Here is a 26,453-nt window from a genome sequence, read left to right on the forward strand (position 1 = left end):
GCTCCCCTCCCCGGCCCCGACGGGCGGGCGGGCTGCCCTGAGGAGGCGGGGAGGGGAGCGCTGGGCCGGCCGGCGGGCGGGCGACGATGCCGAACTTCTGCGCTGCCCCCAATTGCACGCGGAAGAGCACGCAGTCGGACCTGGCCTTCTTCAGGTTCCCGCGGGATCCGGCTAGGTAAGTGGCGGGCGCGGAGGTGGCAGCCCGGGCCCTCCTTCGCGGTACGCGCTGCCAAAAGCGGGTCCCGGGCAGAGAGGGATGTGTGTGGGGGGAGGCACAGTCGGTGACCCCAGCCTCCGACCCAGGTGGAGGACGGGCCGCGAGCAATGGGCGGGCGGGCGGGCACCCAGGGACCTCAGAGCATGTGCGCCGGCGGGGGTTCGGCGCCGAGGGCACCACCCGAAATCAGAGGCCACTGGGGCGGCGCGCAGGCGGAGTACGGTGGGTTCTCGCCCGGGTTAGCTTGCTGTGTAACTTCTGGCAGATCGTTTTCTTCTCAGGGCTTTTTCCCCAGCTGTCAAAAGATGGACTTCGAGTCTATGGTTGTGGTCCCCGGGGCTCTTTCCTCTCCTTGGCACCACCCACTGGACAGTGTTTCTTTTCGGAGTCTGACCACCTTCTTTGATCTTAGGTCAAGTCACAGTTGCTCCCTCCTTCGGACTTAATCCTGATACAAATTCTGACTCTGGCGGTTACTTATTATCTTGCTTGGTGGTTATTGTGGGGATAACGGGGTGGGGGCGTGTGAGGGTGAGGGAAGTGTGCGTGAAGGCATGGGAATTGGTATTGAAACCTTCCTGAGGTAACTTACTCTAACTTAGAGTGATAGCATAGGGACTGTGTTTGAAAGACTGAGGATTTTTCCTTGGCCTGTCGTTGATTTAGTCATTTTAAATCAGCACACCTACTATGTGTGTTAGGTGCTGAAAATTCACACATGAATGAGTGTTGCTGCCTGCAGAAAGCTCACAGTCCGTTAAAGAGACAAATACAAGCAGCCGAGTGTAATATAACATGCTTTTTATATATTCATTCTACAAATATTTACTGAAGGCCTACTATGTGCTGGGCATTTTTCTGAGCATTGGGAGCGTATGGATGAACAATTCATGGAGATTACATTCTAGTGGGGAGAAACAGACAAATATATAATGTGTCAGGTGGTGATAAATACAGTACTGTGGAGAAAAAGCACATGTGGGGTAGGGGAATAAGGAGTAGCAGGGGAGGCACAACTGTTATTTTAAATAGGGCAATCAGAGAAGACCTCACTAAGAAGGTGATTTTGAGCAAAGATCAGTGGTAGGTAGTTGGGCTAGCCCTGAAGGTATCTATGGGAAGAGCATTCCAGTCTCTGGGAACAGTAAATGCAAAGGCAGGACATGCTTCTTATAGGTACATCCAGAAGTCCGTGGACTGCTAGAGCTTGTTTAAGGAAGGAGGGAGAGGGAAAATATGAGACCCAAAAAGTGTGTGTGTGTGTGTGTGTGTGTGTGTGTGTGTGTGTGTGTGGTGGTTGAGGAGGGGGGCAGATTGTGTAGGGCATTGTTTGTAGGCCATGGAAAGCCCTTTGGGCATTTATTTTGAGTGAGATAGGAAGTCATCAAAGGGTTTAGAGCACAGACTTATACTTTAAACAGGATTGCTGGCTGCTCCTTAAGTAGACTGTAGGGAAGCAACGGTGAGTGCAGAAGACCTGTTAATGGCAATTGCAATAATTCAGGTTAGTATAGGAGGAGGAGGTAAGTTGTTGCATTTGAGATATGTTTTGAAGATGAAGCCAACAGAATTCGTTAATGGTTTAGATGTAGATTGTAAGAGAAAAAGAGAAGTCAAGAATGACTTTAAGATTTTTAATCAGCGGAATACTGGAAGGAGCAGGTTTGGTGGGGAAATATTAAAGGTTTGGTTTGAGATATGTGGAGTTTAAGAGACCTGATAGACATTCAAGAATAGATGTCTTTCTTTATAACCGTATCCAAAAATAAACTCAGAATGGCCCATATGTAGATCAATGACCTAAATATTTAAGAGCTAAAACCATAATAAAAAGATATACAAGTCTGGGATTTAGAGACTTCCAGACTGGAGATTGTAAATATGGATGTTCTCAATTTATAGAGGTTATTTATTTATTTTTTATTTATTTATTTTTTAATTTTATTATTGTTTAAAATATTACAGATGTCCCTTTTTCTCCCCAATGACCCGTTCTACCCCGTTATAGAGGTTATTTAAAGCCATGCATGGTGTCAAACAAAGCAGAGTAAGTCTGAGAGTTGCGCCCTGGAGCGTTCCTAATTTTTCAAGTTCTGGGAGATGAGGAGAAACTAGCTCAGGAGAGTGAGGAATACTTTTTTGGATTCTATGGGAGCAGAGAAGAGGAGCATCTTAATATGATTGGGCCTTACCCCATTAAGCATTATCTTCATTTTGCCTAAACTTTAGCCCATGGGCATTTTTGGGAGTATATTTCATTTGCCTAATGAGGGCACTGCTAGTCAGTTCTGGACCACAGATCATTTGTGTCCCTGTGTAGTTGAATATGCTTCTCATTACACTCCTTAGCCGAGAGTATGATCTGTGGGGGTTTATAGTCTCAGATTTGGAAGGAGTTTTTAGATGTAGGGCAATATCCCTTGGAATGCTGGAATTTCTAATATTGTAGTGGCTTTTTAACCTTTTTTGGGTTACTGTCCCCGTTGAGAATCAACATAAGGACTCTTTAGAAAAAAGCATAGACATACACTATGCATTCTACTTTCAAGGTATTTGTGAACCCTGTAGGGGCCCTGTACATTCTTGACAGGTGGGCCTTTGCTTAAAACCATCAGTGAATGATTCTCTGCTTTGAGAGGGGACATTTGAGTATTCTGGACAGTTTTGGCTGTTGTTTCTTCCTTGTTTTGAATGGAAATACATGCCACCCTATAATTTATGTTTTGGAGGTCCGATTTGTCCCCAGGGTCACCCTGAGCAAGTCCTTTGAGTATTTCAAGACCAAATTATGGACTTTTCTTAACTTTTATTTTATTATTATTATTTTGTTGTTAATCCTTTTTCAAGAATAATTTTTCCATTGATTTTTTTAGAGAGAGTAGAAGGAAGGGAGGGAGGGAGGGAGAGAAACATCGATGTGAGAGACATTGATTGGTTGCCTCCTGTACGTGTCTGGGCATCGAACCTGCAACCCAGGTACGTACATTGGCCAGGGCTGAGTTTTTCTTAACTTTTGGGAAAAAAAGTTTTTATTGAGATATAATGCACATACGAAACAGTTCACCCATAAAAGTGTACAATTTAGCCCTGACCAGTGTGGCACAGTGGTTAGAGCGTTGGCTTGCACACCGAAGGGCTGTAAGTTTGTTCCCCCTGCTGAGGATGGGGAGCATGCAGGAGGCAACCAATCAATGTTTCTCTCTCTCCACCTCCCTCCCTTCCACTCTCTGAAAATCAACAGGAAAAATATCCTCAGGTGAGGATTAACAACAAAAAGTGTACCATTCAGTGATTTTCAGTATATTACAATATTAATTTTTAAAATTTTGGTAAAATATACATAACATAAAATTTACTATTTTAATTATTTTGGGTGTATAAGTCAGTGGCCTTAATTACATTCACAGTGTTGTGTGATCATCACCACTATATATTTTCAAAGTTTTTTCATTATCCCAAGCAGACACTCTGTAACCATTAAGCAACAACTCCCCGCCTCATCCTTTATACTTTTAGTCTCCATGAATTTGTTCTATGTATTTCATATAACTGGAATGATACTCTAATTGTCCTTTTATGTCTGGCTTATTTTACTTAACAATGTATTCAAAGTCTTAACTTTTTATCCAAACCAAATCTCTTCATAGTAGAGATTTCAAATTCTTCTGTATTTGACAGTTTTTACCGTGCCCAGAGTTAATTTTAATAAAAAGTAGTTTCCAGAGATCTTTATTGAATTATTAACAGTATTTTTAGGGTTATTAGTTATAACTAGTTTTTTTTCTCTGAGTTGTAGGGAAGGTTGATGAAAGGCGACATAAGGCAACATTGCTAACATGTATTCTTCAAAAGTTAACTTAAAAAAAAAAGTTTTTATTGATTTTTAGAGAGAGAGAAAGGGAAAGGGAGAGAGAGATAAAAACATCAATTGACTTCTCGCATGTCCCCTACTGCGCGTTGAGCCCAAAACCTTTTGGTACATTCGAGGATGCTCAACCGAGCCACACTGGCCAGGCTTAACTAACTTTTTTTTTTTTTAATCCTCACCCCAGGATATTTTTTTCCATTGCTTTTCAGAGGGAATGGAAGGGGAGGGGAGAGAGAGATGTGAGAGGCATCAATTGGCTGCCTCAGACCGGGGCGGGGGATTGAGCATGCAACTGAGGTACATGCCCTTAGCCCAAATTGAACCCAGGACCCTTCAGTCCAAAGGCTAATGCTCTAACCACTGAGCAAAACTGGATAGAGCTGCAACTATCTTTTTTTTTTTTTTTAACTATCTTTAAGAAAGATTTTTGGTGGACTTTTGGTGTAATATCAAAGAAGAACATCTACAATTTTGTGGAAAAGGAGGAATATTTTAATAACCTTTAAGCTGCATGTCATTGTGATGCCAGATTTTTTATATATATTCAACCAAACAACATATGGCAACAGATTAAATATAAAAGCAGATGTCAGAATCTAGGTATCTTCTAGTAAGCTAGACATTAAAGAGTTTTGGAGAGATGGAAAACAACGCCATTCTCTTCACTAAACTAAACATTTGCAATTAATGTTTTTTGTTTGTTTTGGAAAATATAGTTATTTTCATTAAAGTGTTATTTGTGTTAATATGTAATGGGATTGCTGTTTTTAGAATTAATAAATATTAAGTTTTTCTCAGTTTTAATTTCTATAATTCTAAGTATTGATACTTAAAACCCACATAAAAAAGCTCTTTTGGTCCTCAGTGATTTAAGCATGCAAAAGGGTCCTGAGACTATGAAGTTTAAGAATTGCTCCTATAAAATATGATCTTAAAGTACTTTCATGTCATCTCATTTAATCCTTCAAACAATGCTTGAGCTGTAATAATAATACAGAATACTTTATGTGTTTTATGTACATTATTTCATATGACACTTGCAGTCAGTTTTGAGATACTCCTGCTGTCAGATAACCAAAGCAGGCACAGAGAGGTTGGCTAATTTGTTCAAGGTCCCACAGGAATATCTAACACCCCAAAAGCAGGATTACTATGTAATATTACCCAGACTTATTTGACCATTAAACCTTTTTTTAAAGAATGATCCTTGGAATATGTTTTTAGAAATGCAGTGTATTAGTAGGAGACCACTGAAGGAAAAAAATTAAAAATAAAACTTAAAAAGGAGTGGTCAATGTTGGTTGAATAGTGCTGGATGTGTGATTAAGATGAGGATAGAAAGTGGCCACTGGATTTGGCAGGATGGAAGTCATTAATAATCCTGAGCAGTTTCAGTGGAAAAGGGATAAAGCAGAAGCCTCCTTGAGTAAAGAATATGAGATAAGAAAGTGGATAAGTGAAAAAGGACTCTTAACTAGTTTTGCTATGTAGAGGATGAGGGTTAAGGAAGTTTTTAATATGGGAGGTACTAGGACATGTTTATACTGATGGCAGTAAACTGGTAGGATAAATATAGGATGTTGAGAGACCACATACAGAGAAGTAGGGAGGAGGCTTACCTACCTGGGTGTGTATATATACATACTCATACACACACACACATATGTATACACATCTGAATAAGGAAAAGTTTCCCTCAAGAAATGACATTTGAGCTAAGATCTGAGGGCTGATCTTTGCATAGGCTTTCCTGTGCAAAAGAAGTGAAAAAACAAGAAGAAGAGGATACTAGGCTGAATAAACATCATGGGGGACAGCCCTAAAATGTGCATTCCTGAAACTGAAGTAAGGCCTATGAGGAGGGCAAAGAGAATGGAAGGGTGCTGTGATATGAAGGTGGAATGGTGGACAAGGTCCACATTGTGCAGGGTCTTACAAGGCATGTGAGGAGTTGGTTTTTTATCATAAGAGTAATGAGAAGCCACAAAGAGTTATAGGCAGGGAAAGACATTCTCACATTGGCTTTTTAAAACATTTACTCTGCATTAAGGAGAAGGGGTTAGGGAAGGGCAAAAGATCAATTTGGAAGTAAATTAATTTGGGGAGTCATTCCATTCTGCTAAGGGAAAAGGCTACAGAGTCTGGATTACAGGGCAAGGGACAGGGGAGCTAGAAAAGGAGGAACATCGGTTTGAAAAATTGAGAGGATTATATAAGCATGTAAATATATACATGTACATAAGCATGTATGTATGTAAAAACTTATTGTGGTCATGTGTAATTTTTATAACTTTATTAATATAAAACATATACACAGAAGATCACAAATTATAAGCTTGTTGGATTTTCAGAGTGACATGTCTGTGAAACTTTTTCCTGTGTTAAAAAGAAAAAGTAGAATATTATTGACATCCCAAACTCCTCCTCAGTGGTCTGACTTCACTGTCAGACTTCACACACATTAAATTAGTTGGTTATTGAGGAGAAGGGGAAGAGAGAGGGGAATCAGTTTTAGTGATATATGAGACATACATAGAGAAAAGTGAACAAATGGTAGTCTAGAATTTAATGAATTTTTACAGAATGAACATACCTAGCACCTAATATCTAGAACATTACCAGCACCTCAGAAGCCTCCTTTGTGCCCACTTCTACTTGTTACCCCTCCCCAATGTATCCACTATTCTATCCTCACTGTGTTGGGTGTTTCCAAGGCCACCTGCATATTCAGAGATTGATTAGAAGGACTCATGGGACTCAGCATATAGTTGTACTAATCACAGCTAAGATTTATTACAGCAGTGTAGTAAGAACATACATAAGGGGAGAAAGACACAGGTAGATTATAGAGGCATCCATATGTAGGCTGTTTTCTATTCTCTCCCTCCTACGGAGGGTCACACAGAGCCCACTTCTTTCAGCAATGAAAATGCAACAATATGTGTGCCATGTTTCTGCCTGGAAAAGCCCATTGGAGACCCAGTGCCTGAAGATTTTATTGGAGTCTGGTCACATAGACACACTGCCTAGCATATACTAAAATTCCAGACTCTCAGAAGGCAGGTGTTCTGTATAAATCATATTGTTTGCACAAACAATCTAGCCATAGTGAAGCACCTTATCAGTTAGGGCAAGTATTTCTTTTTTATTGATTTGAGAATGGGGGGGCAAGGACACATCCATTTGTTGTTCCACTTATTTATGCATTCATTGGTTGATTCTTGTATGTGCCCTGACCAGGGATCGAACCTGCAACTTTGGCATATCTGGATGACACCAACTGAGCTACCCAGCCACGGCCCAGTTAGGACAAGTTTTATATCAGTGTAGGAAACTATTCACCAGCCAAGTTCCCAGACACTAACTAAAAGACCAACCTTATAAACAGGCCTTTCTAAGGATAGCCATCTCGGGCCTGCTTTGTTAACTCTTTTTCTGCACAATCACCATAGATGAGTTTTGCCTGTTCTTGAATTTAATATAAAAGGAATCACATAATATGATGCCTGGCTTGTTTTGTTCAACATTATGTTTGTGAGATCTAGCTAAATTCATTCATTCCCATATAGAATAGTATGCCACAGTTGATCCTTTCTACTGTTGATAGGCAGAATTGTCTCACCTCTTATCAATATTCAGTTTTATCTCTTTTACATTGTAGTCATTCTTCCAGATATGTGGTAATATTTTGTGGTTTTAATTAGTATTTCCCTAATAACTAATGAGATTGAGCTTTTTATTTCTTTAATTTTTTTTTATGAGCATTTCTTTCATGTGTATTGGCCATCTGAATAATTGCAAATTGCCTGTTCAAATCTCTTGCCCATTTTTACATTGGGTTGTCTGGTTTATTTGTAGGAGTTCTTTTCTTCATATATCTTTTGGATATGATTCCATTGTTGGATATATGTATTGCAGATACCTTCTTCCATTTTGCGGATTGCCATTTTACTCTTAAATGTCTTCTTTTAATGAAGAAAAGTTATTAACTTTAAAGTAGCCTAATTAATTCATCTTTTCCTCTTTAGTTTGTGCTCTCTGTTGCCTTTAAGAGATCTTTGTATATTCCAAGGTAAAGATAGTCTCCTGCTTTGTCTTTTAGAAGCTTTATTGCTTTACCTTTCATATTTGTATCTACAATTCATTTGGAATTTTAAGATTGTTTTGACTATTCTCTGTCCTTTGAATTTCTGTATAAATTTTTAGAATCATCTTGTCATTTCTCTCTCAAACATACACACACACAAGTATTCATGAAAGAACTTGTTGGGATTGTGATTGTATTAAATCAGTAAATCAGTTTGGGGAAAATTGATATCTTTAAGTTATTTAAAAATTTGTTTTCTGTTAGAGGTCTTGCACTAGATTTATTTCTTGGTATTTGATATGGAAGACATAAGTGTAGTGAAGTTAAGTTCTCTTGGTATCAGAAAGCTGTTTCAACTTAGTTCAGAGATAATACAGTAGGGTTCTATGTGGAAGGTCTTCAGAGATGTAAGAATTAAAAAACAAACCTAACTATGTGAGTATGGCAACTTACCTTATAGTGAGACAGTTTTTATACGAAATACTTTGGTGTTGAAACGTGAAATGCTTATAATCATATTACACAACTGTATAAATATATGATTAAAATATAGACACCTTAGGCATCATTCCTGCAAGTAGCAATGCTTCTTAGCCGAATGAGATGCTGTACAAGTTAGGTATGGTTTTAGTTTAGGTTAGATAACCAACGTTACATCATGGTTTTATATTACATATTGAGAGTAGAGGGAATTAGTGTTAGAAAGTGTGTGGAGGGGTGAAGTGTAATATTGAGACATAAGAAAATATACTATAATGTAATTATAATGTAAATGTTTTCAGATTTGTGGCAGCATTCATGGCAGAATTTTATTAGAAATTTGAGGAATGAGAGATCTTGTAACCTTTAGCAAATTATTTAATATTTCTGTGTCTTCATTTCTTCATCTGCACAAAGGGGACAATAAAAGTATGGAAGGGTCTTAGGACAATGTCTGGCTCATAAAGAGTGCTTCTTATTATTTGTTTTTCTGCAGATATTTAAGCACCAAGAGGGCATGGACCTTGTCTTGTTCACTATATTCAACACCTCCTGTGTGCTAGATTGTGTAGACACAATCCCTGCATTCATGGAGCTTGAAATCTAGTCTGTACATATCATTATAAATAATAAATCGTGTTCGTAATAAGACTGTCGTGCTTCCATAAGAAACTCTAGTTATTTATAGAACATTTACTTAACTAATTTTTTACAGTGACAGTGTTGCTTTATATGCTTAAGTTGAAATCCTAAGGGGAATGTTAGGTTGTCATGGTTGTGCAACTTTTTACTCGTACTGCTGGTAATTGAGTCCTCTCTGATGCCTGGATTGTTGGGATTTGAAAGACTCAGGTTTAAGTTCTAATTTTGCTGCTGATTTTGTATATGACTCTGAGCAAGTTACTTCTTAATCTTGTCTGTAATTGAATGTACTAAATGATATCTAAGGTTTCTTCTAGCTCTCATTTTGTTACTAATCAACTTCACTAAATTATGTCATGTTCTGCGGATAGAGGAGAGCAAGAATCCATGGTCCATGATATTATTTGCCTTAAAACTAAATCCTGAAATCTAAATGTTGAGCTCATATTCCATAATTGTATTTTGGTTTTATTTATAGGTGCCAGAAGTGGGTGGAAAATTGTAGGAGAGCAGATTTAGAAGATAAAACACCTGATCAGCTAAATAAACATTATCGATTATGTGCCAAACACTTTGAGACCTCTATGATCTGTAGAACTGTAAGTAATAGAAGGGCTTGGGGCTTTTTTGTTTTCTCTCTGTGTCTGGTTGGAAGTGTAAATCTTTCTCCATTAATGTTGAAGGGTATCCTTATACCCCAGCACTATTTTTGTCTTTTAAAGATGAAGACAAATTTGGAGCTTAATAGTATCTATTTCGTTCTTAAAAACCTATTGGAGAGAGACAGAGAGATGTGAAAAAGACATATTGATTGGTTGCCTCTCATAAGCACCCCTACCCTGGGCCAGGGATTAAACCTGCAACCCAGGTACTTGCCCTTGACCAGACATTGAACCCGTGACTCTTTGGTGCATGGGCTGATGCTCTAACCATGGAGCCACACCGGGTCCCCCCCCCCGTTAATGATGCCCCATTCCTACTTAGCAGAGGTAGCCACTTTTAAACTTCTTGTGTAGCCTTCAGAAAGTTTTAGGCTATTATGAAAGTGTATATTTATTTAAGGTAAAGTTGGTGTTTTTATTTGGAGCAGCTTCTCTACATCATTTTTATGAGTGAAACCTTCCAGGAATGGAGCTTTTTGTTTTCATGTTTTTGTTTTTGTATGTACTGTTAGAACCGACTCTTAATTTTTATGTGCTAGATACAACCCGAAGCAGATCATACAATTAGTGTAAAAAAATATTTCCATCATTAATTTGCAATTTCATATCAAGACCTGAATCTCTCTTACTACTAACAATCTTACCACTGTTCACTGAATTTGGCCAAGTCACTTTCCTCCTTGGGCTCCAGTTTTTAATGATATTAGACATGATAATTCCTGAGGTCTAAAATTTTTAACCCTCCTTGTTTCTATTATTGCTAGGATTCATAAAAGGCTCACATAGAGCAGATGTGATTGAAATGGAGCAGACTTGAAACACTAAAAGCTAGTTAGGAAATCAGTTTTGTTAAATAACACATGTATTCTTGTTTAGGTATAGCTAATATATCATCCCAGATATTGGGATAGACATAAACTTGATTTGAAGGTGCACTGTATATTGTTATGCAGCAATTTATTTTGATATTTTTTTCAGATACATTTTGCAGAGGCACCAGAAAACTAAAGAATGATTGGGTTATTTTATTTCTCAAAATTATTTGAAGCAGATACTTGTGAAGTCATTGGGAGGTGAGCCAATTCCGGTTCAACAGTTTAATCACAAATATTTGAGGGATAATTTTGCCTTGCTTTGTTAAGAGGGTAATGATCAACCAAAATAAAAGATTTCTTATGTCAAAAGGCAAACTACTTTTATGTTTTTGACAATAAGTAAAACTATCCCAAATTATTATTTTAAATACACAAGCCATATGCATTTTTATTTTAGTGATGAATATGGTTTCTTAATTAGGTAATTCCAATAAGATTAATATGAGAAATTTAACATATAGTTCACTCTTATATTCTTGTTTAGTCAGAGAATAGACTTTTGCTTTTTAAATTTCAGTGAGTCTTCAGTCTTGAATAAATTAACACAGACATGAGAAAATGTTTTTTCTACTCATGTAGAAGACATTGCTATTAAAAGCAGGATTACCTGATATCTGTATCCTAATGTGTAAGAATATTGACTTCATTAATTTGGCGTTTAAAATCTCATCAGTAAACATTCGTGGCTAGTTCAGCCAAAGCCAAATGTTCTCTTTAATGCTAGAGTAAGATCATTGCTTTATGCTCAAACTTTCATTCAGCAGTTAAAGATTAAATCTTGATACTGAATTAAAATTATCATGCACATGAATTGAATATAGCGATTTTTGGCATGCATACTTATAAATAAAAATTTACAAAAAGTTGCATGTTTTTCATTCATATATTCTGTTTTCGGGTCTGTAATATTTTTTATAGCAAATTAATTTGATTTGAATTTTAAAAATTTATTAGAATGCTTTATCCCTGCTCTTCTTATTCAATAATTGGTAGGATACCAAGAGTTGACTGTGTATGTGTGTATGTTTGCTTTTTGAGATGATTTTATGTGGGAAAGATGAGACACTTTGGGTATTGCATAGTTTTTGCTCCCTTCAATGATTGTGTCCTGAATCAATCCCTGATTCAGACTTCTTAGTAGTCAGGATAATTGGCCCAGCATTAGAAGTTGTGTGTCATTAAGAAACAGATTTTTGTGGTGCTCCCTCTCAGAAGCACCCCTCCCTTTCAATTTTCCCTTTTCCCTCCAGGCTTGTTACCTTTGCCTTTCTCTCTGCTAAGCTCCAAGTGCCCTTCTTTTGCTTCTGTAACTTGTTTCCTGAGCCTCTGCAGCCCAGCTGGCTCACTTGTACTACCTCTGTAACTTTCTTAATAAACTTGAAAAGAAATAGGTTTTCTTCTTTGTGTTTTCTATGAGGCATGAGATTGAACTAGAAAATAATGAATCAGAATAGAAATTCTTCCCAGATGTGTTTAACAACTCTTTGGATAAAACCTAAGGTAGTGTTTTTTCTTTAGTTATATAGAGTTGACCCTTGAACAATACAGAGGTTAGGGGTGCTGACAGCTTCGCAGTTGAAAACCTGTATATAATTTGGACTCTCCTAAAATTTAACTACTCATAGCCTACTGTTGACCAGGAGTCCTTTCTGATAACATGAACAGTCAGTTAACACATATTTTGTGTGTTGTATGTATTATATACTGTATTCTTGCAATAAAGTAAGCTAGAGAAAAGAAAATCTTATTGAGAAAATCATAAGGAAGAGAAAACACATTTATAATATTGAAAGAAATTCACATGTACATGTTCCTGCTCAGTTTAATCTGGTGTTGTTCAAGGGTAAAGTATTTTATAGAAGGTTTATTTTTGTTTGGCATATATTTTGACCAAGCTTTAATAGTCAGCTTTGAAACAATCACTGCTCTGGAAAAAGCTTTTAAAAATGAAGTGTCTTTTACCAGTGCAAATTCAGGAAGAAATTAACGGCACTGTTTCTTTGGACAAGCTCTGGGAGGATGAGGAGTGGAATATAGTCGCTGTTATTCATCTGCTACTTTACCTTTTAATAAACTTCTTGTTTCTACCTGACTTCCTCTGGGCTGGCTGTGGAAACTGTCACCATCTAAGTACACATCTAGCTTTTAGCCAGGTTGGATCAGGTTAATAGGAATTAGAATAGAGCATAGTCATCCTTCAATAGAACATTAGAAGGGGATTTAGAAATATCTAGTTCAGTGTTTGTAAAAGTGTGAATATTTATATCACAGTGGTATGAATGATTTCAGGTGGCACATGAATCAATTTTTATTTTAGAAGTTTTTGTAATATGTGTTAAAAATATAACCAGCCCATCAAACCATTAGTTTGTCATTTTTATTGCTTAATACAATGTTAACTAAAAAAGTGAGTGAATTGTGTAAAAGTACAGATGGCATAACTGAAATGGCAAGCATTATGATAATTAGTATGTGAATAATTTCATTTTGGGGAAATGTTGGTCTAGTTGAATACCTGAATTTTATTCAGAAGAGGAAGTAAGTTCCAAAAAAGGAAAGTATTTGACCAGGGTCTTATGGTGAGTCACTGGTAGAGCTTAGACTAGTTTCTAGGCCTTGCGGGTCCCAGTCTGATATTATTTCATTGTGCTTTGATGCTTCTCAGAAATAGTAGCAAAAGTGGACTTAACAGCAGGTAAAGGAGGAAAGAATCATTGTAGAACATACAGGAGGGTAGATTACTTCAGAAACTTTTGTGCCTGCTATAGATTTGGTGAGCTCATAGAAGGGCAGAATAGATAAAATAGCTGGGAATCTGAATTAGAAATATATATGCAAAATGCAGATACTTTTTTTTAAAATGCTTATCATTAGTTCGGTTCCTTAACTTATAATAGTTAAGATTGCCAAAAGGGCAAATACAAAAAGTTAAAAATAATAAGCTGATCTGGATTGACATCATCAGTTCTTCAAGTCTCTCTCTACACTATAGAGCTGGAGTGAAGGAGTACTGGGGAAATCAACATAGAATTTTATTTATGTGTAATACATTCTTAAGGACTAGTTCTGATTTAACACATTTTTCTTTTTCAGAGTCCTTATAGGACAGTTCTTCGAGATAATGCAATACCAACAATATTTGATCTTACCAGTCATTTGAACAATCCACATAGTAGACACAGAAAACGAATAAAAGAATTGGTATGTCAATGTGCTTTCAGCTTTCCCACCCCCTAGTATACTATAAAATCAAATATAGATGTATTCATGTTAAAATTGAACCAAGTAACTCCCTGTTTCACTTTATGGGAAATGAATGCAATGGTTATTATTGAAGTAGCCAGGATGTAAAATCATTAGTTTGTTTTAGTATTTAAATTGGAAAATCTCTCTCAAGTTTAGTCAATTGATACTCATCGACTTGGCCCAAAGTGTGCTGTTAATTACAGGCCACTACCTCCTTCCCTTCCTGAGAAGAAGAAAAAAAAACAACAAAACACTACCTTTTCTTGTATAGTAAGGAAAATGGAACTGAGGTATATTTCCAGAATTCAGCACAAATAATTATAGAAAGGGAAAGTTTAAAAGTTAAGACTTGGGGTAGGATTCTATTGCTATTAAGTACTCCAAGGTTTAGAAAAAGCTTTAAATTTCTGCATATGGCATTATTTATGCATGTTTTTCTATTCCTTTGATATCCTTTAGTTCTGATGATTGAAACCTACCTGCTTTTTGTTGACCTTAGGCCAACAAAATTAAATTACTTAGACACCTCAGTCCATGGCTTTCTCTTATCATTACTGCCAGCAGGATCCTTATTTTGTTTATTTTTTCTTCTTCCACTATTACCATTCCTCCTCTCCCTGTTGATATCCATGCTAGTGTCTTTAATATATGTCATTTCAGTCTATTATGTGCTTTTTAAAGATAACATTTACGTAATTTTCTTCCATGTTTACCTTTTATATTTAGATCTTTAAGCCATTTGGAGTTGTATGTATGGTGTCTAGTAGAGATCTAATTTTATCTTTCTCCTTATAGAGAAGACTGGTTTTCCCAACATAGTCTATTAATCCATCCTTTCTTCCACTGGTATAACATGCCACCTCTGTCATATACAAGTTTACATATATGCAGGGCTGTTTCTGGGAGCTTTGTTCTATCCCATTAGAATGTTTTTTGTTTGCAGCTGTACCACACTGATTTTATTACTATGGCTTTATAATATATCTTAATTGCAAATAGAGCGATTTCTTAACTCTCCTTTTTCAAAATTGTGGTTCCAGCCATCATTAGGATAAAAAAAACACAATGAAATGGCTATCAAGTAACAGTAATCATAGACAAAACCAAATACTAGTTCTTTGAAAAGACTATTAAAATAGTTTTAGAGATGCAGACAGTCAAAAATTTGAAAAAATTTCCAGAATTTTGTTGCAGTTCTTTAAAAGGAAACATGTACATTCTTCCTTAGATTACTTTCTAAATATATTATGGTTTTTGTTGGTATTGATTATGTATTCTGGATGAGATTGTTTTCAGCAGTTTTTAAGACCCTTTAATATTAATCCTAATAGTCTAACAGGTTTTCTCGTAGCTGATTATATTAGCTCCAAATAAGGACAATCTACAAATAAGGACAAATTTGCCTTTTTTTCCAATTCTTATAATTTTTCCTGTTGTCTGTTTTATTGTTCAGTCAAGATCGCTACTACTGTGTTGAACAGTCCCAGTAATGTCACAGCTGGTACACTTGCCTTGTTCCATTAAGTTTGATGTTTGCTATTGTTATTGTTCAGATAGTTTTTGCCAAGCTAAGAAAATTCCCTTTTAGTACTCATATTCAGAGTTTTTGTTCTAACTTGTTGAATTTATTAAATGCTTTCATTGCATCTATTGAATAAAAAAGTTCACAATCTTTTTTTCACTTAAAAAAAAAATCTTTATTGACTTCAGAGAGAGGAAGGGAGAGAGAGAGAGAAACATAAATGATGAGAGAGTCCTCATTGATTGGCTGCCTACTGCCTGCATCCAACTGGGGATCGGGCCTGCAACCCTGCATGTGCCCTGACCAGGAATTGAACCTCAATCTCCTGGATCCCAGGTCATTGCTCAACCGCTGAGCCACGCCTGGCTGGACCTTTTTTCACTCTTCAATGTGGTGAATAACACTGATGGGTTTTCTGATGTTGAACCATCTTTACATTCCTGTGATGAACCCTGATTGATTGCACTGTATCTCTATTTTTATGCAGTTTTGGAATCAGTTGGTCAATGTTTTACTTAGGATTTTGCATTTATCACTGTTGGCCTATAATTTCTTTTCATGCACTCCTTTTATCCAGTTATGATATCAAGGTTCTGTTAGCCTCATAAAATTAGTTGGATAGCTTTCCATTTTTTCCTCTCTTAATTTTTCCAGAAAAACTTGTATAAGGTAGATACTATCTGCTCTTGAAAATTAGACTGAATGTGGTAAAACCATCAGAGGTCTTGGGTGGGTGAGGAAATACTTTGATTGCCATTTCAACGTATTTATTAGTTTTCTCTTCTGTGTTTTATATGTTCCTAAAAGTTTATGAACTTCGTTAGGATTTGGAATGCTTGCCTTTCTCTGCTCCTAAAATTATTTTAATAGTCTTGTCAAAGAACTAGTGGTTTTATCAATGATTGCAGTACTTGTGAGCTATTTTATTGGTTTCTCTTTTTTTTTAATTTATCTTCATTGTTGAAAGTATTACAGATATCCCCCCTTTTTTCCCCATTGATCCCCTCTACCCCACCCCCACCCCCACCCCGGCCTTCACCACACTATTGTCTGTGTCCATGGGTTATGCAAATATGGTAAGTTCTTTAATCTCTCCCGACCCACTCCCCCAGCCCCACCTTCCCACTGAGATTCATCAGTCTATTCCATGCTTCTGTGTCTCTGGATCTATTTTCTTCCTCAGTCTGTTTTGTTTGTTAGATTCCACATATGAGTGAGATCATGTAAAATTGAGTCAGGAAGAATCAGAAAACCTGAAAAACAACTGATGAAACTGAAGCAGCAATCAAAAAACTCTCAGCAAACAAAAGCCCTGGTCCAGACGGCTTCACAGGGAGCTTTCTAATTCTTTAAGTTGTAGGGTTAGATTACTAAAAATTTTTCTTGCTTTTCGAGGTAGACCTGTAGTGCTGTGAACTTCTCTCTTAGGACTGCTTTCACTGTGTCCCATAGATTTTGGATTGCTGTGTGTTCATTTTCATTTGTTTCCAGGAAGTTTTTTTATTTCTTTCTTGATCTTGTTGGTAACCCATTCATTGTTTAATAACATGTTATTTAGCCTCCACGTGTTTGAATATTTTTGAGTGTTTTTACTATAGTTGATTTCTAATTTCATGCCCTTGTGATCTGAAATGCTTGTTATGATTTCAGCCTTCTTGAACTTGTAGAGACTTGTTTTGTGTCCTTACATGTGGTCTGTCTTTGAGCATGACCCATGTGCACTTGAGAGGAATGTATATTCTGCAGCTTTGGGGTGAAATGTTCTGTAAATATCAATTACAGCCATCTGATCTAGTGTGCCATTTATAGTCACTGTTTCTGTGTCGACTTTTTGTCTGGAAGATCTATCTCTTAAAGTCCTTAAGGTTGTTATTGATAGGTCCTTATTTATTGCCATTTAAATTTTTTATGCCTGTTTCTCTCTCTCTTCTTATTGTTACAGCAGTCCCTTTAGCATTTCCTGCAGTGCTGGTTTGCCCCTTTAGCCTTTTATTGTCTGGGAAGCCCTTTATTTCACCATCTATTTTGAATGATAGCCTTGCTGGATAGAGTAGTCTTGGTTTCAGATCCTTGCTTTGCATTACCTTGAATACTTCATGCCATTCCTTTCTGACCTGTAGAGTTTCTGATGAGAAGTCAGCTGACAGCCTATGGGAGCTCCTTTGTAGGTAACAGATCACTTTTCTCTTGTTGCCTTTAATTTTCTCTCTTTGTCTTGAATTCTTGGCATTTTAATTATGATGTGTCTGGACGTGGGCATCTTTGGGTTCTTCTTGCTTGGACTCTCTGTGCCTCCTGAACTTGTGTGACTTTTTCCTTCACCAGGTTAGGGAAGTTTTCTGGCAATCTTCAAACAGGTTCTCTAACTCTTGCTTACTTTCGACCTCTTCTGGCATTCCTATGATGCAAATATTGTTACATTTCATGTTGTCCCACAACTCCCTTAGACTGTCCTCCTATTGTTTAATTGTTGTTTTTTGGATCTCTGATTGATTTTTTTCCACCCTGTCTTCTAATTCACTGATCCAATCCTCAGCTTTCTATAATCTGCTGTTTATTCCTTCCAATATATTCTTTATTTCTGCTATGTCATTCTTCATTTCTGACTGGTCATTTTTCATAGTTTTCATATCTTTTTTCATGTTGTTGAGCATTGTTACAGTTAGTATTCCTGAACTTGATATCTGATAGATTGCTTATCTCCATTTCATTTAGCTCTTTTTCTGGAGACTTCTTTTGTTCTTTCATTTGGGGCTTGTTTTTTTCTGTCTTCCCATTTGGCTGCCTATTTGGGTTTATTTCTATGTATTAGGTAGGCCTGCTAGGACTCTCAGTCTTTTTGGAAGGCCTCTGGTGCAGGGCAATGTCAGATGTAGTTTGTGACCTTGAGTACCCTGTTTGGAGCTATCAACAACCCACGGCTTGAGGTCCCCTCTATTGGGGCTACGTGTGTTAGAGCAGGACCAAGATGCGCACCAAAGCCTGCTTTTCCAAGGCCCGGGTCTAGAAGCAGATCAGGCAAAGACTCAAAGCACTCTGAGGTCCGTCTCTGCCTGCAGGCTGATTAGTCTGATTCTCTTAATGAGCCTCAGGCTGTAGAAACTCCATGGAGTAGGGTAAAAGATTTTCCAGCAGGGTGGGGCAATTGCTTCCCCCTCAGGCAGAAGCTGCTTGGAAGGTAAATGTCTGTCTCTGCAGTATGGGGAATTACTAGGCACAGGAATCCAGAGGGGTGCCCTCTGAGCTCTCTCTCTCTAGAGCTCACAACCCTAGATTTTCCTCACACAGCTCCAGTCCAGTCTGCCCTCCTTCTGCTTGAGCCCATGGTGAGTGGCTGTATACAAAACTTTGTGTGTTGGCTTTTTAAGAGGGTGCCTGCATTTCCAGCCGTTTCTCCCTGGCAGATAGAAACCTGGCTGCTTGTCACAGCCAGATGTTATGTGGGCACCTTTCTCAGTTCTGGTGCTCTTGGCTGGGAAGCCCAGCCCTGGGGGTTTAGGCCCCAGAGTCCTCAGTGGGAACTCCCCACACCTGAGCGATCCCTCTGGACCCTCAGCTGCTGCCTGTGGGAGTCCAGCCAGCCCTCTCATGCCTCCCCACTTCCTACCAGTCTCTATGCAGTCTCCACTTTTCCTCCTTGGTTATGAGGGTGCTCTCCAGCTGGTCTTCAGTTGCAGTTGATTATTCAGGATGGTTTTTCTATATTTTAGTTGTAATTCCAGTTTGGTCCCAGGAGAGTCTCAGTGTAGCTTCCACTCAGTCCAGCGCCATCTTTAATCCCCCTTACTGATTTCTCCTTGAGTTGAGGGATTTGCTTTTTGGCTTTTTTTCTAGCTTGAATGTTTAGCTCATATTTATGTATATTCAAAGTTATAAATGTCTCTCTAAGTATGTTTTTACTGTATTTCACAATTTTAGACATGTAGTGCCTGATTCTTGTTTATTTTTAGGTGACCTGACTTTTCTCCCTGAAAACCTTCAGTATTTTTTTAATATTTGATATTTTAAGTTTTGCTAAACTACGTTTAGATGTGAGGTCTTTTTCTTACCCAGACTTAAACATTTTTAAGTTCTGAGAAATCCTCAGTTTTTAATTTTTCATGCATTTCTTTACCTCTGTTATATTTATTTGTTTTTCTGGGACTTTCATAGATGAATGCTGACACTACATAACAGTCCTCTAAATCAGCTTTATTCTTTTTAATGTGTACCAGGGGTCAGGAGCTCAACACCTCCCATCCTGTAGCTATTATTTCCCTGTATTCTGCCCCTCAGGGAGCCTCAGACACCTTGCAGCAGACACCTTGTTCCAGATTTGCCATCCTTATAACTCTGCAGCCCACAGGATAAGGAGGGATAGTTTCAGTTGTCTAGCCTGCTGACATTCTTCATATCAGTATCACGTCCCATGCTGCCCAGCAGGTACCCCGCTGTCTCCAGCTGTCACTGGTACTGCAGCTTTCCTACCCTGGAATAGTAATGGGGTGGGTTGTGATCTAATCATTGTAGTGGGTTAGAGGGAGAGAAAAGGACACAGCTGGGAAGTTCTTCCTCAGTCTAACCCTACATGTACCACTTGACCATCTATGCTATATGCATTTATTTCTTTTCTATACTGGCACTGTGTCGCTTTCTGCTTCCCAGGGATTTCTCATAGCTTTTGTGTTAGGTTCTAGAATCCAGCAATTCCCTCTTAAATATCCCCCTGGATTAGAGTGGCAGGGGGTAGGGGGCATGATTTTTGTCCCCTTGGATTTGATCTCCAGTGCTGTGGTATACTTTCATGCCTTTTATTAACCAGTAAACACAATCCAAATTTATGATGATTTAGGTATAAAGTAAGTTAAATGGTGTATTCTTTCCCCTCTAGTATTTTATTATAAGCTTGGAGTCGTTAGCAAATTAATTGTTCTGATTTTCCTGTCATCTATCTATTTGAAGAATGTATTTCTTATAAATAATTTACGCTCTCGAAAGAACTAAATTTGACTTCAAATACGCTTTTTACTTGTGAGTCTACATGATATCCTAGAGTTCAGTTTTCTTAAAGATGGTTTTTTCTTTTTATTTCTCATTTAGAGTGAAGATGAAATCAGGACGCTGAAACAGAAAAAAAGTAAGTGCTAGTGTTAATGACTCAACTTCTGAATGCCTTTTAAAAAGGCCTTGACCTGGTAAGGACAAATAAATATGTTTTATGTCCAAAACCTACTGTGAGAATGATGTAAGAGTGTGGTGGGCATTGATTGTCCTGTGGTTTGGAATTGTCTGTGCAACTAAATCCTTAGTTCAGTTTGCCTTTATTGAGTGCCAATGTGCCATACACTTTGCCCTCTAGGTGCTCTCAGTGTGGTAGGGGTGGCAGGCACAGAGTGTCCCAGTATAGGGAAGGAAGGGCCGCAGTAAGGACAGAGGCAGAATCTCTGTCCATCCAATGTGTAGTACATAATAGGTTCTTGGTAACTGTGTAAGGAATAAGTGCTGTGGGGATACTTGGCCTTGTAGAGGGTAGGAGTCCAGTAGCCTTTCTATAGGTAATGATGCCTGATCTGTGTCACTAAAGGATGAGGGCTAGAAGTTGTTTTTGTTCTCATCAGTTATTAATGTTCCTCCTCCTCTTATTATTCTTACTAATATAACTTTTAATATAGTGCTTACTGTGTACCAAGTCCTTATTCTAAGTACCTTATTTATATCAGTTCATTTAATTCTTATAATAGCCCTGAAGTAAGCGCTATTGTTTCCCCCCTTTATAGATGAAGAGACGTGGACTCAGGCAAAGAGAGATGGAGGAATATCCTGTGTGGAAGCAGAGTGGCTTGAAATAGGGTGCCAGAGTTGAGGAACTACATTCATTGTGTTGTTGGAGCTTCTAATAACCCATGATGGTTAGACATGAACCCAGAGGGGACCCCAGGGGCCAGGACTTGCAGGGTTGTGTGTATGACTGAGGGCAGGATACTTAACTGCGAGACCATCCAGATATGAAGAGATTAGGCTAAGATTTCTGATATTCTATTAACCCTGAAAATTATATGAATATACTTTATATTTTATTGGTTTTTATAGGTGTGTCATCTCCCAAAGCATAGCGATAAAAACAGCATCGCATGGACCTTAGAGCCAGACATGCTAGGATTTAAATTTCACCTTTTTTTAAAAAATCCTCACCTGAGGATATGTTTTTACTGATTTGGGGGAGAGGAAGGGGTGAGAAGAGAGAGAGAAACATCAATCCGTTGCCTCCCATGTACACCCTGACCAAGGATGGAACCCAAATCCTTTTGTTGTAGAGGATGACCCTCCAACCAACTGAGCCACCCAGCCAGGGCTCATCTCCATCTTTCTAACTGCATCTATGTGACCTTGAGCAGTTATTTACTGTCATTTGTCAAAAGGGGTTGATATCACCTGCCTCTAGAGGGAGTAATGGGATCCATATAGAATGTCAACACAGTACCTCATAAATAGTCTCTTCCTCTTTCTGAGGGCATGGACTGTCTTATTACTCTATATGTGATATACCTTGTTGCTAAGTTTATTGTTCCTCTATTACAACAGCATTTACATGTAGGATTAAAATATATCTGTTCACAGTGTTTGTCTTCTCCATTAGAGTGTGTCTTATTTTAATCTCTGTCCTAGACTGTGGTCCAGTAGGTACTCTGTTGAATGTTGAATAAATGAGTTTGTGGATTTTAAATATTTAATCAATCAAGAATGTATTTTTGTTTGTTTGTATGGTTCCCCAAAAGTCTGTTTATAAAATTAATTCTTTGTTTTCCAGTTGATGAAACTTCTGAACAGGAACAAAAACATAAAGAAATCAACAACAGCAATGCTCAGAACCCCAGTGCAGAAGGGGGTGAGGAACAGGATGAAGACATTATACCTTTAACCCTTGAAGAGAAAGAAAACAAAGAATACTTAAAATCTTTATTTGAAATTTTGATTCTTATGGGAAAACAAAACATACCTCTGGATGGACATGAAGCTGATGAAATCCCAGAAGGTCTTTTTACTCCTGATAACTTTCAAGCACTACTGGAGTGCCGGATAAATTCTGGTGAAGAAGTTCTGAGAAAGCGCTTTGAGACAACAGCAGTCAACACACTGTTCTGTTCAAAAACACAGCAGAAACAGATGCTAGAGATCTGTGAGAGCTGCATTCGGGAAGAAACCCTCAGGGAAGTGAGAGACTCTCACTTCTTTTCTATTATCACTGATGATGTAGTGGACATAGCAGGGGAAGAGCACCTGCCTGTGTTGGTGAGGTTTGTTGACGAAGCTCATAACCTGAGAGAGGAATTTGTGGGCTTCCTGCCTTATGAAGCTGATGCTGAAATTTTGGCTATGAAATTTCACACTACAATAACTGAGAAGTGGGGATTAAACATGGAATATTGTCGTGGCCAGGCTTACATTGTGTCCAGTGGATTTTCTTCCAAAATGAAAGTTGTTGCTTCTAGACTTTTAGAGAAATATCCCCAAGCAGTCTACACACTCTGCTCTTCCTGTGCCTTAAATATGTGGTTGGCAAAATCGGTGCCTGTTATGGGAGTGTCTGTTGCATTAGGAACAATTGAGGAAGTTTGTTCTTTCTTCCATCGATCACCACAACTGCTTTTAGAGCTTGACAATGTAATTTCTGTCCTCTTTCAGAACAACGAAGAAAGGGGTAAAGAACTGAAGGAAATTTGCCATTCTCAGTGGACAGGCAGGCATGATGCTTTTGAAATTTTAGTGGACCTCCTACAAGCACTTGTTTTATGTTTAGATGGTATAAATAATGACACAAATATTAGATGGAATAACTCTATAGCAGGCAGAGCATTTGTACTCTGTAGTGCATTAACAGATTTTGATTTCATTGTTACCATTGTTGTTCTTAAAAATGTTCTTTCTTTTACAAGAGCCTTTGGGAAAAATCTCCAGGGGCAAACTTCTGATGTCTTCTTTGCAGCCAGTAGCTTGACTGCGGTGCTGCATTCGCTGAATGAAGTGATGGAAAATATTGAAGTGTATCATGAATTTTGGTTTGAGGAAGCCACCAGTTTGGCAACCAAACTTGATATTCAGATGAAGCTCCCTGGGAAATTCCGCAGAGCTCAGCAAGGGAACCTGGAATCTCAACTGACCTCTGAGAGTTACTATAAAGAAGCTCTGAGTGTTCCAACGGTGGAACACATTATTCAGGAACTGAAAGATATATTCTCAGAACAGCACCTCAAAGCTCTCAAATGCTTATCTTTGGTACCCTCTGTCATGGGACAGCTCAAATTCAATACATCAGAGGAGCACCATGCTGACATGTACAGAAGCGACTTACCTAATCCTGATACACTCTCAGCTGAGCTGCATTGTTGGAGAATCAAGTGGAAACACAGAGGGAAAGATATAGAGCTTCCATCCACCATTTATGAAGCCCTCCACCTGCCAGACATCAAGTTTTTTCCTAATGTTTATGCACTGCTGAAGGTCCTATGTATTCTTCCTGTGATGAAGGTTGAGAATGAACGCTATGAAAATGGTCGAAAGCGTCTCAAAGCATACCTAAGGAATACTTTGACAGACCAAAGGTCAAGTAACTTAGCTTTGCTTAACATAAATTTTGATATAAAACATGATTTGGATTTAATGGTGGACACATATATCAAACTCTGTACAACTAAGTCAGAGCTTCCTACAGATAATTCCGAAACCGTTGAAAATACCTGAGTGACTTTCAAAATAGGTTTCCTCTTATATTTGATATTGAAAAAAATCTTTAAGAAATTTGGAACCATAGAAAAGCTATAAGGTGTATGTAGACCACTTAATCACTGAATATCCTGAGTACATTAGCCATTGATAATTTGCCTGTTTAGATGGCCCCTGTTTGAACTCTCATGCTTTGGAGAACTAACTTCTTCCAGAAGGTAACATTGAAAGTGCCATGTTGCACTTCTGGGTGATCTCTGCTAATGGCACTTTGGAATTGTTTTAGTAAGTCATTTTAGACATAACATTTATTATCACTGTGGATCCAGTTGTCGGGTGTTATCAGTTCTTTGAAGAAATAAATTTTGAGGAGGTGTGGGAGGAAGGAATACATTTTATAAAATCTTACAACAAAGCTCATGACTAACCTTTGAAGAGCAGGAGTTTTAAGTATGCTGTTAAAAATCTGTAATGGACAGTTAAGGGAATTACCAGGCAGTGAAAGAAACGTGAGCTTGCCAAACAAGGATTCCAGTGTAGATTCTGTCTTTACTCAGTGCTCTTAAACAGGCAAGTTACAGTTAAAGATCAAATAGAAGAACCTGCCATTGTTGTTCCACATCTGGATGTTGCTGTTTACATTCCTTTGTTGAGCCTATGTCTTCATAAGCTTTTTAGCAGGTATATGTCGAACACTTTTGTTTCATGGTCAAGACAGGATCAGAGGCCATGGATACTGACAACTGATTTGTCTGTTTTATTCTGTCTTTTTCCATGACTATATCTACTGCCTCGTCTTGATTTATAAGCAAAACCTGGAAAACCTACAAAAATGTGTTTTGTCGTTATCTAGGAATAATACAGAAAATAATTGCTGTTATTTTTGGTGAAGAAAGTCAATTTTGTATAGTTTATTTCAACGTAAATAAAATGTGAATTTTGTTTAAAGTTCAGGTACTTTTTATTTTTGGTAGGGACAAAATCGATTCTTCTGGTAGATTCTCTTTTCAAAAAAACATCACTTTCACAATTGAAGATGTTTTTCATTTATTTTTTGGTTTATGGTTTACTACTTGGGATATATAAAGACATTTTAATTAAGAAATTATTAAATGTAAGGTTATCTGATTTTTAAAAAATATTGTATACTGTATGGCCCCAAATACAAATTATCAGAGTTTGTGCAGTTGTTGCTGGCTAAAATGTAAATGAATGAATATACTTTCAGAGATGTTACTGAATTATTTTATGTTGGGATAAGGTAGTGTTATTTGAGTTTCAGTAAACAGAATGGGACGTATTTTTGGAGTGCTGCGTCTTGATAGCTGGCATTACATTTGACAAGCCTGGCAGATATGTCAAATCAGGACACATTACCCATGCAGGTTTTAAAGAAGATGTCAGAGTTTATCTTCTAGCCAGAGCTCTAAGAGGTACCTCTGTTGTTGGCAGAAGGAACTGTTCAGGTTCATGATGGCAGGATGTCATTGAAGGAGACAACTGGCCTTTTAATACCTGCATCCAGTTCTTAGGACACTTAAGAGTGGTGTGACTTTGGCAGATTATTTAACCTGGGTATGTTTCCTAAACTATAAAACCACACTTATGGTTGTGTGATGAGGGTTAGATAATTTATCATCAGTTACCTGTTACTGCTTAACAGTATCCCAAAACTTAGTGGCTAAAAAAACCACCAGATTTATCATTTCTCATCAGTTTCGTGGCTTGGTTCAATGGTTCTTTTGCAAGTCTCATCTGGGCTCTGCATTCAGGCAGCAGATTGGCTGGGGACTGAGTGGAACAGCTGAGTCTCCATGTGGTTCTTTATCTTGGGCTTATAGCACAATAGTCTCAGAGTACCATGAAGGCAGTAGTGTCAAAGCCTATGCTCAAGAACTGACAGAACATTGCTTTTGCGACATTCTTTTGGTCAAAGCAAGTCACAGCCTGGCCCAGATTCAAAGCATGAGGAAATGGATTCTTCATCTTGATGGAGAGAGCTGCAAAATATGGCCCCATTTTAAGTCTACCATAATAATGTATCCAGAACATTCATGCAACAAGTATTGGTTAACAAGCACCTTTTAAGGTGCCTATTGTTTGTTTTTATAATCCTGTATGTTCTCTTAAGTTGGGAATTTATTGAAAGCTTAA

General features: G+C 37.9%; 1 protein-coding gene across 2 annotated transcripts; it reads left to right on the forward strand.

Moving 5' to 3' along the window:
- Positions 1 to 60: 60 nt before the first annotated feature.
- On the forward strand, positions 61 to 25,247 carry THAP12 (THAP domain containing 12). 2 transcript variants are annotated; one of them, XM_087821650.1, is made up of 5 exons: positions 61 to 175; positions 9,773 to 9,893; positions 13,925 to 14,032; positions 20,679 to 20,715; positions 22,387 to 25,247. In XM_087821650.1, exons 1-5 carry the CDS (start codon positions 87 to 89, stop codon positions 24,315 to 24,317), a joined length of 2,286 nt encoding a protein of 761 aa, XP_087677776.1. In that variant the 5' UTR covers positions 61 to 86; the 3' UTR covers positions 24,318 to 25,247. The 2 variants fall into 2 exon arrangements, with proteins under 2 accessions (XP_087677776.1, XP_087677777.1); XM_087821651.1 differs by lacking the exon at positions 13,925 to 14,032.
- The last annotated feature ends 1,206 nt before the right edge of the window (positions 25,248 to 26,453 follow it).

The sequence above is a fragment of the Miniopterus natalensis genome, chromosome 11 (genome assembly GCF_054644295.1).
Source record: "Miniopterus natalensis isolate mMinNat1 chromosome 11, mMinNat1.hap1, whole genome shotgun sequence".
In the NCBI taxonomy this organism is placed as follows: domain Eukaryota; kingdom Metazoa; phylum Chordata; class Mammalia; order Chiroptera; family Miniopteridae; genus Miniopterus; species Miniopterus natalensis.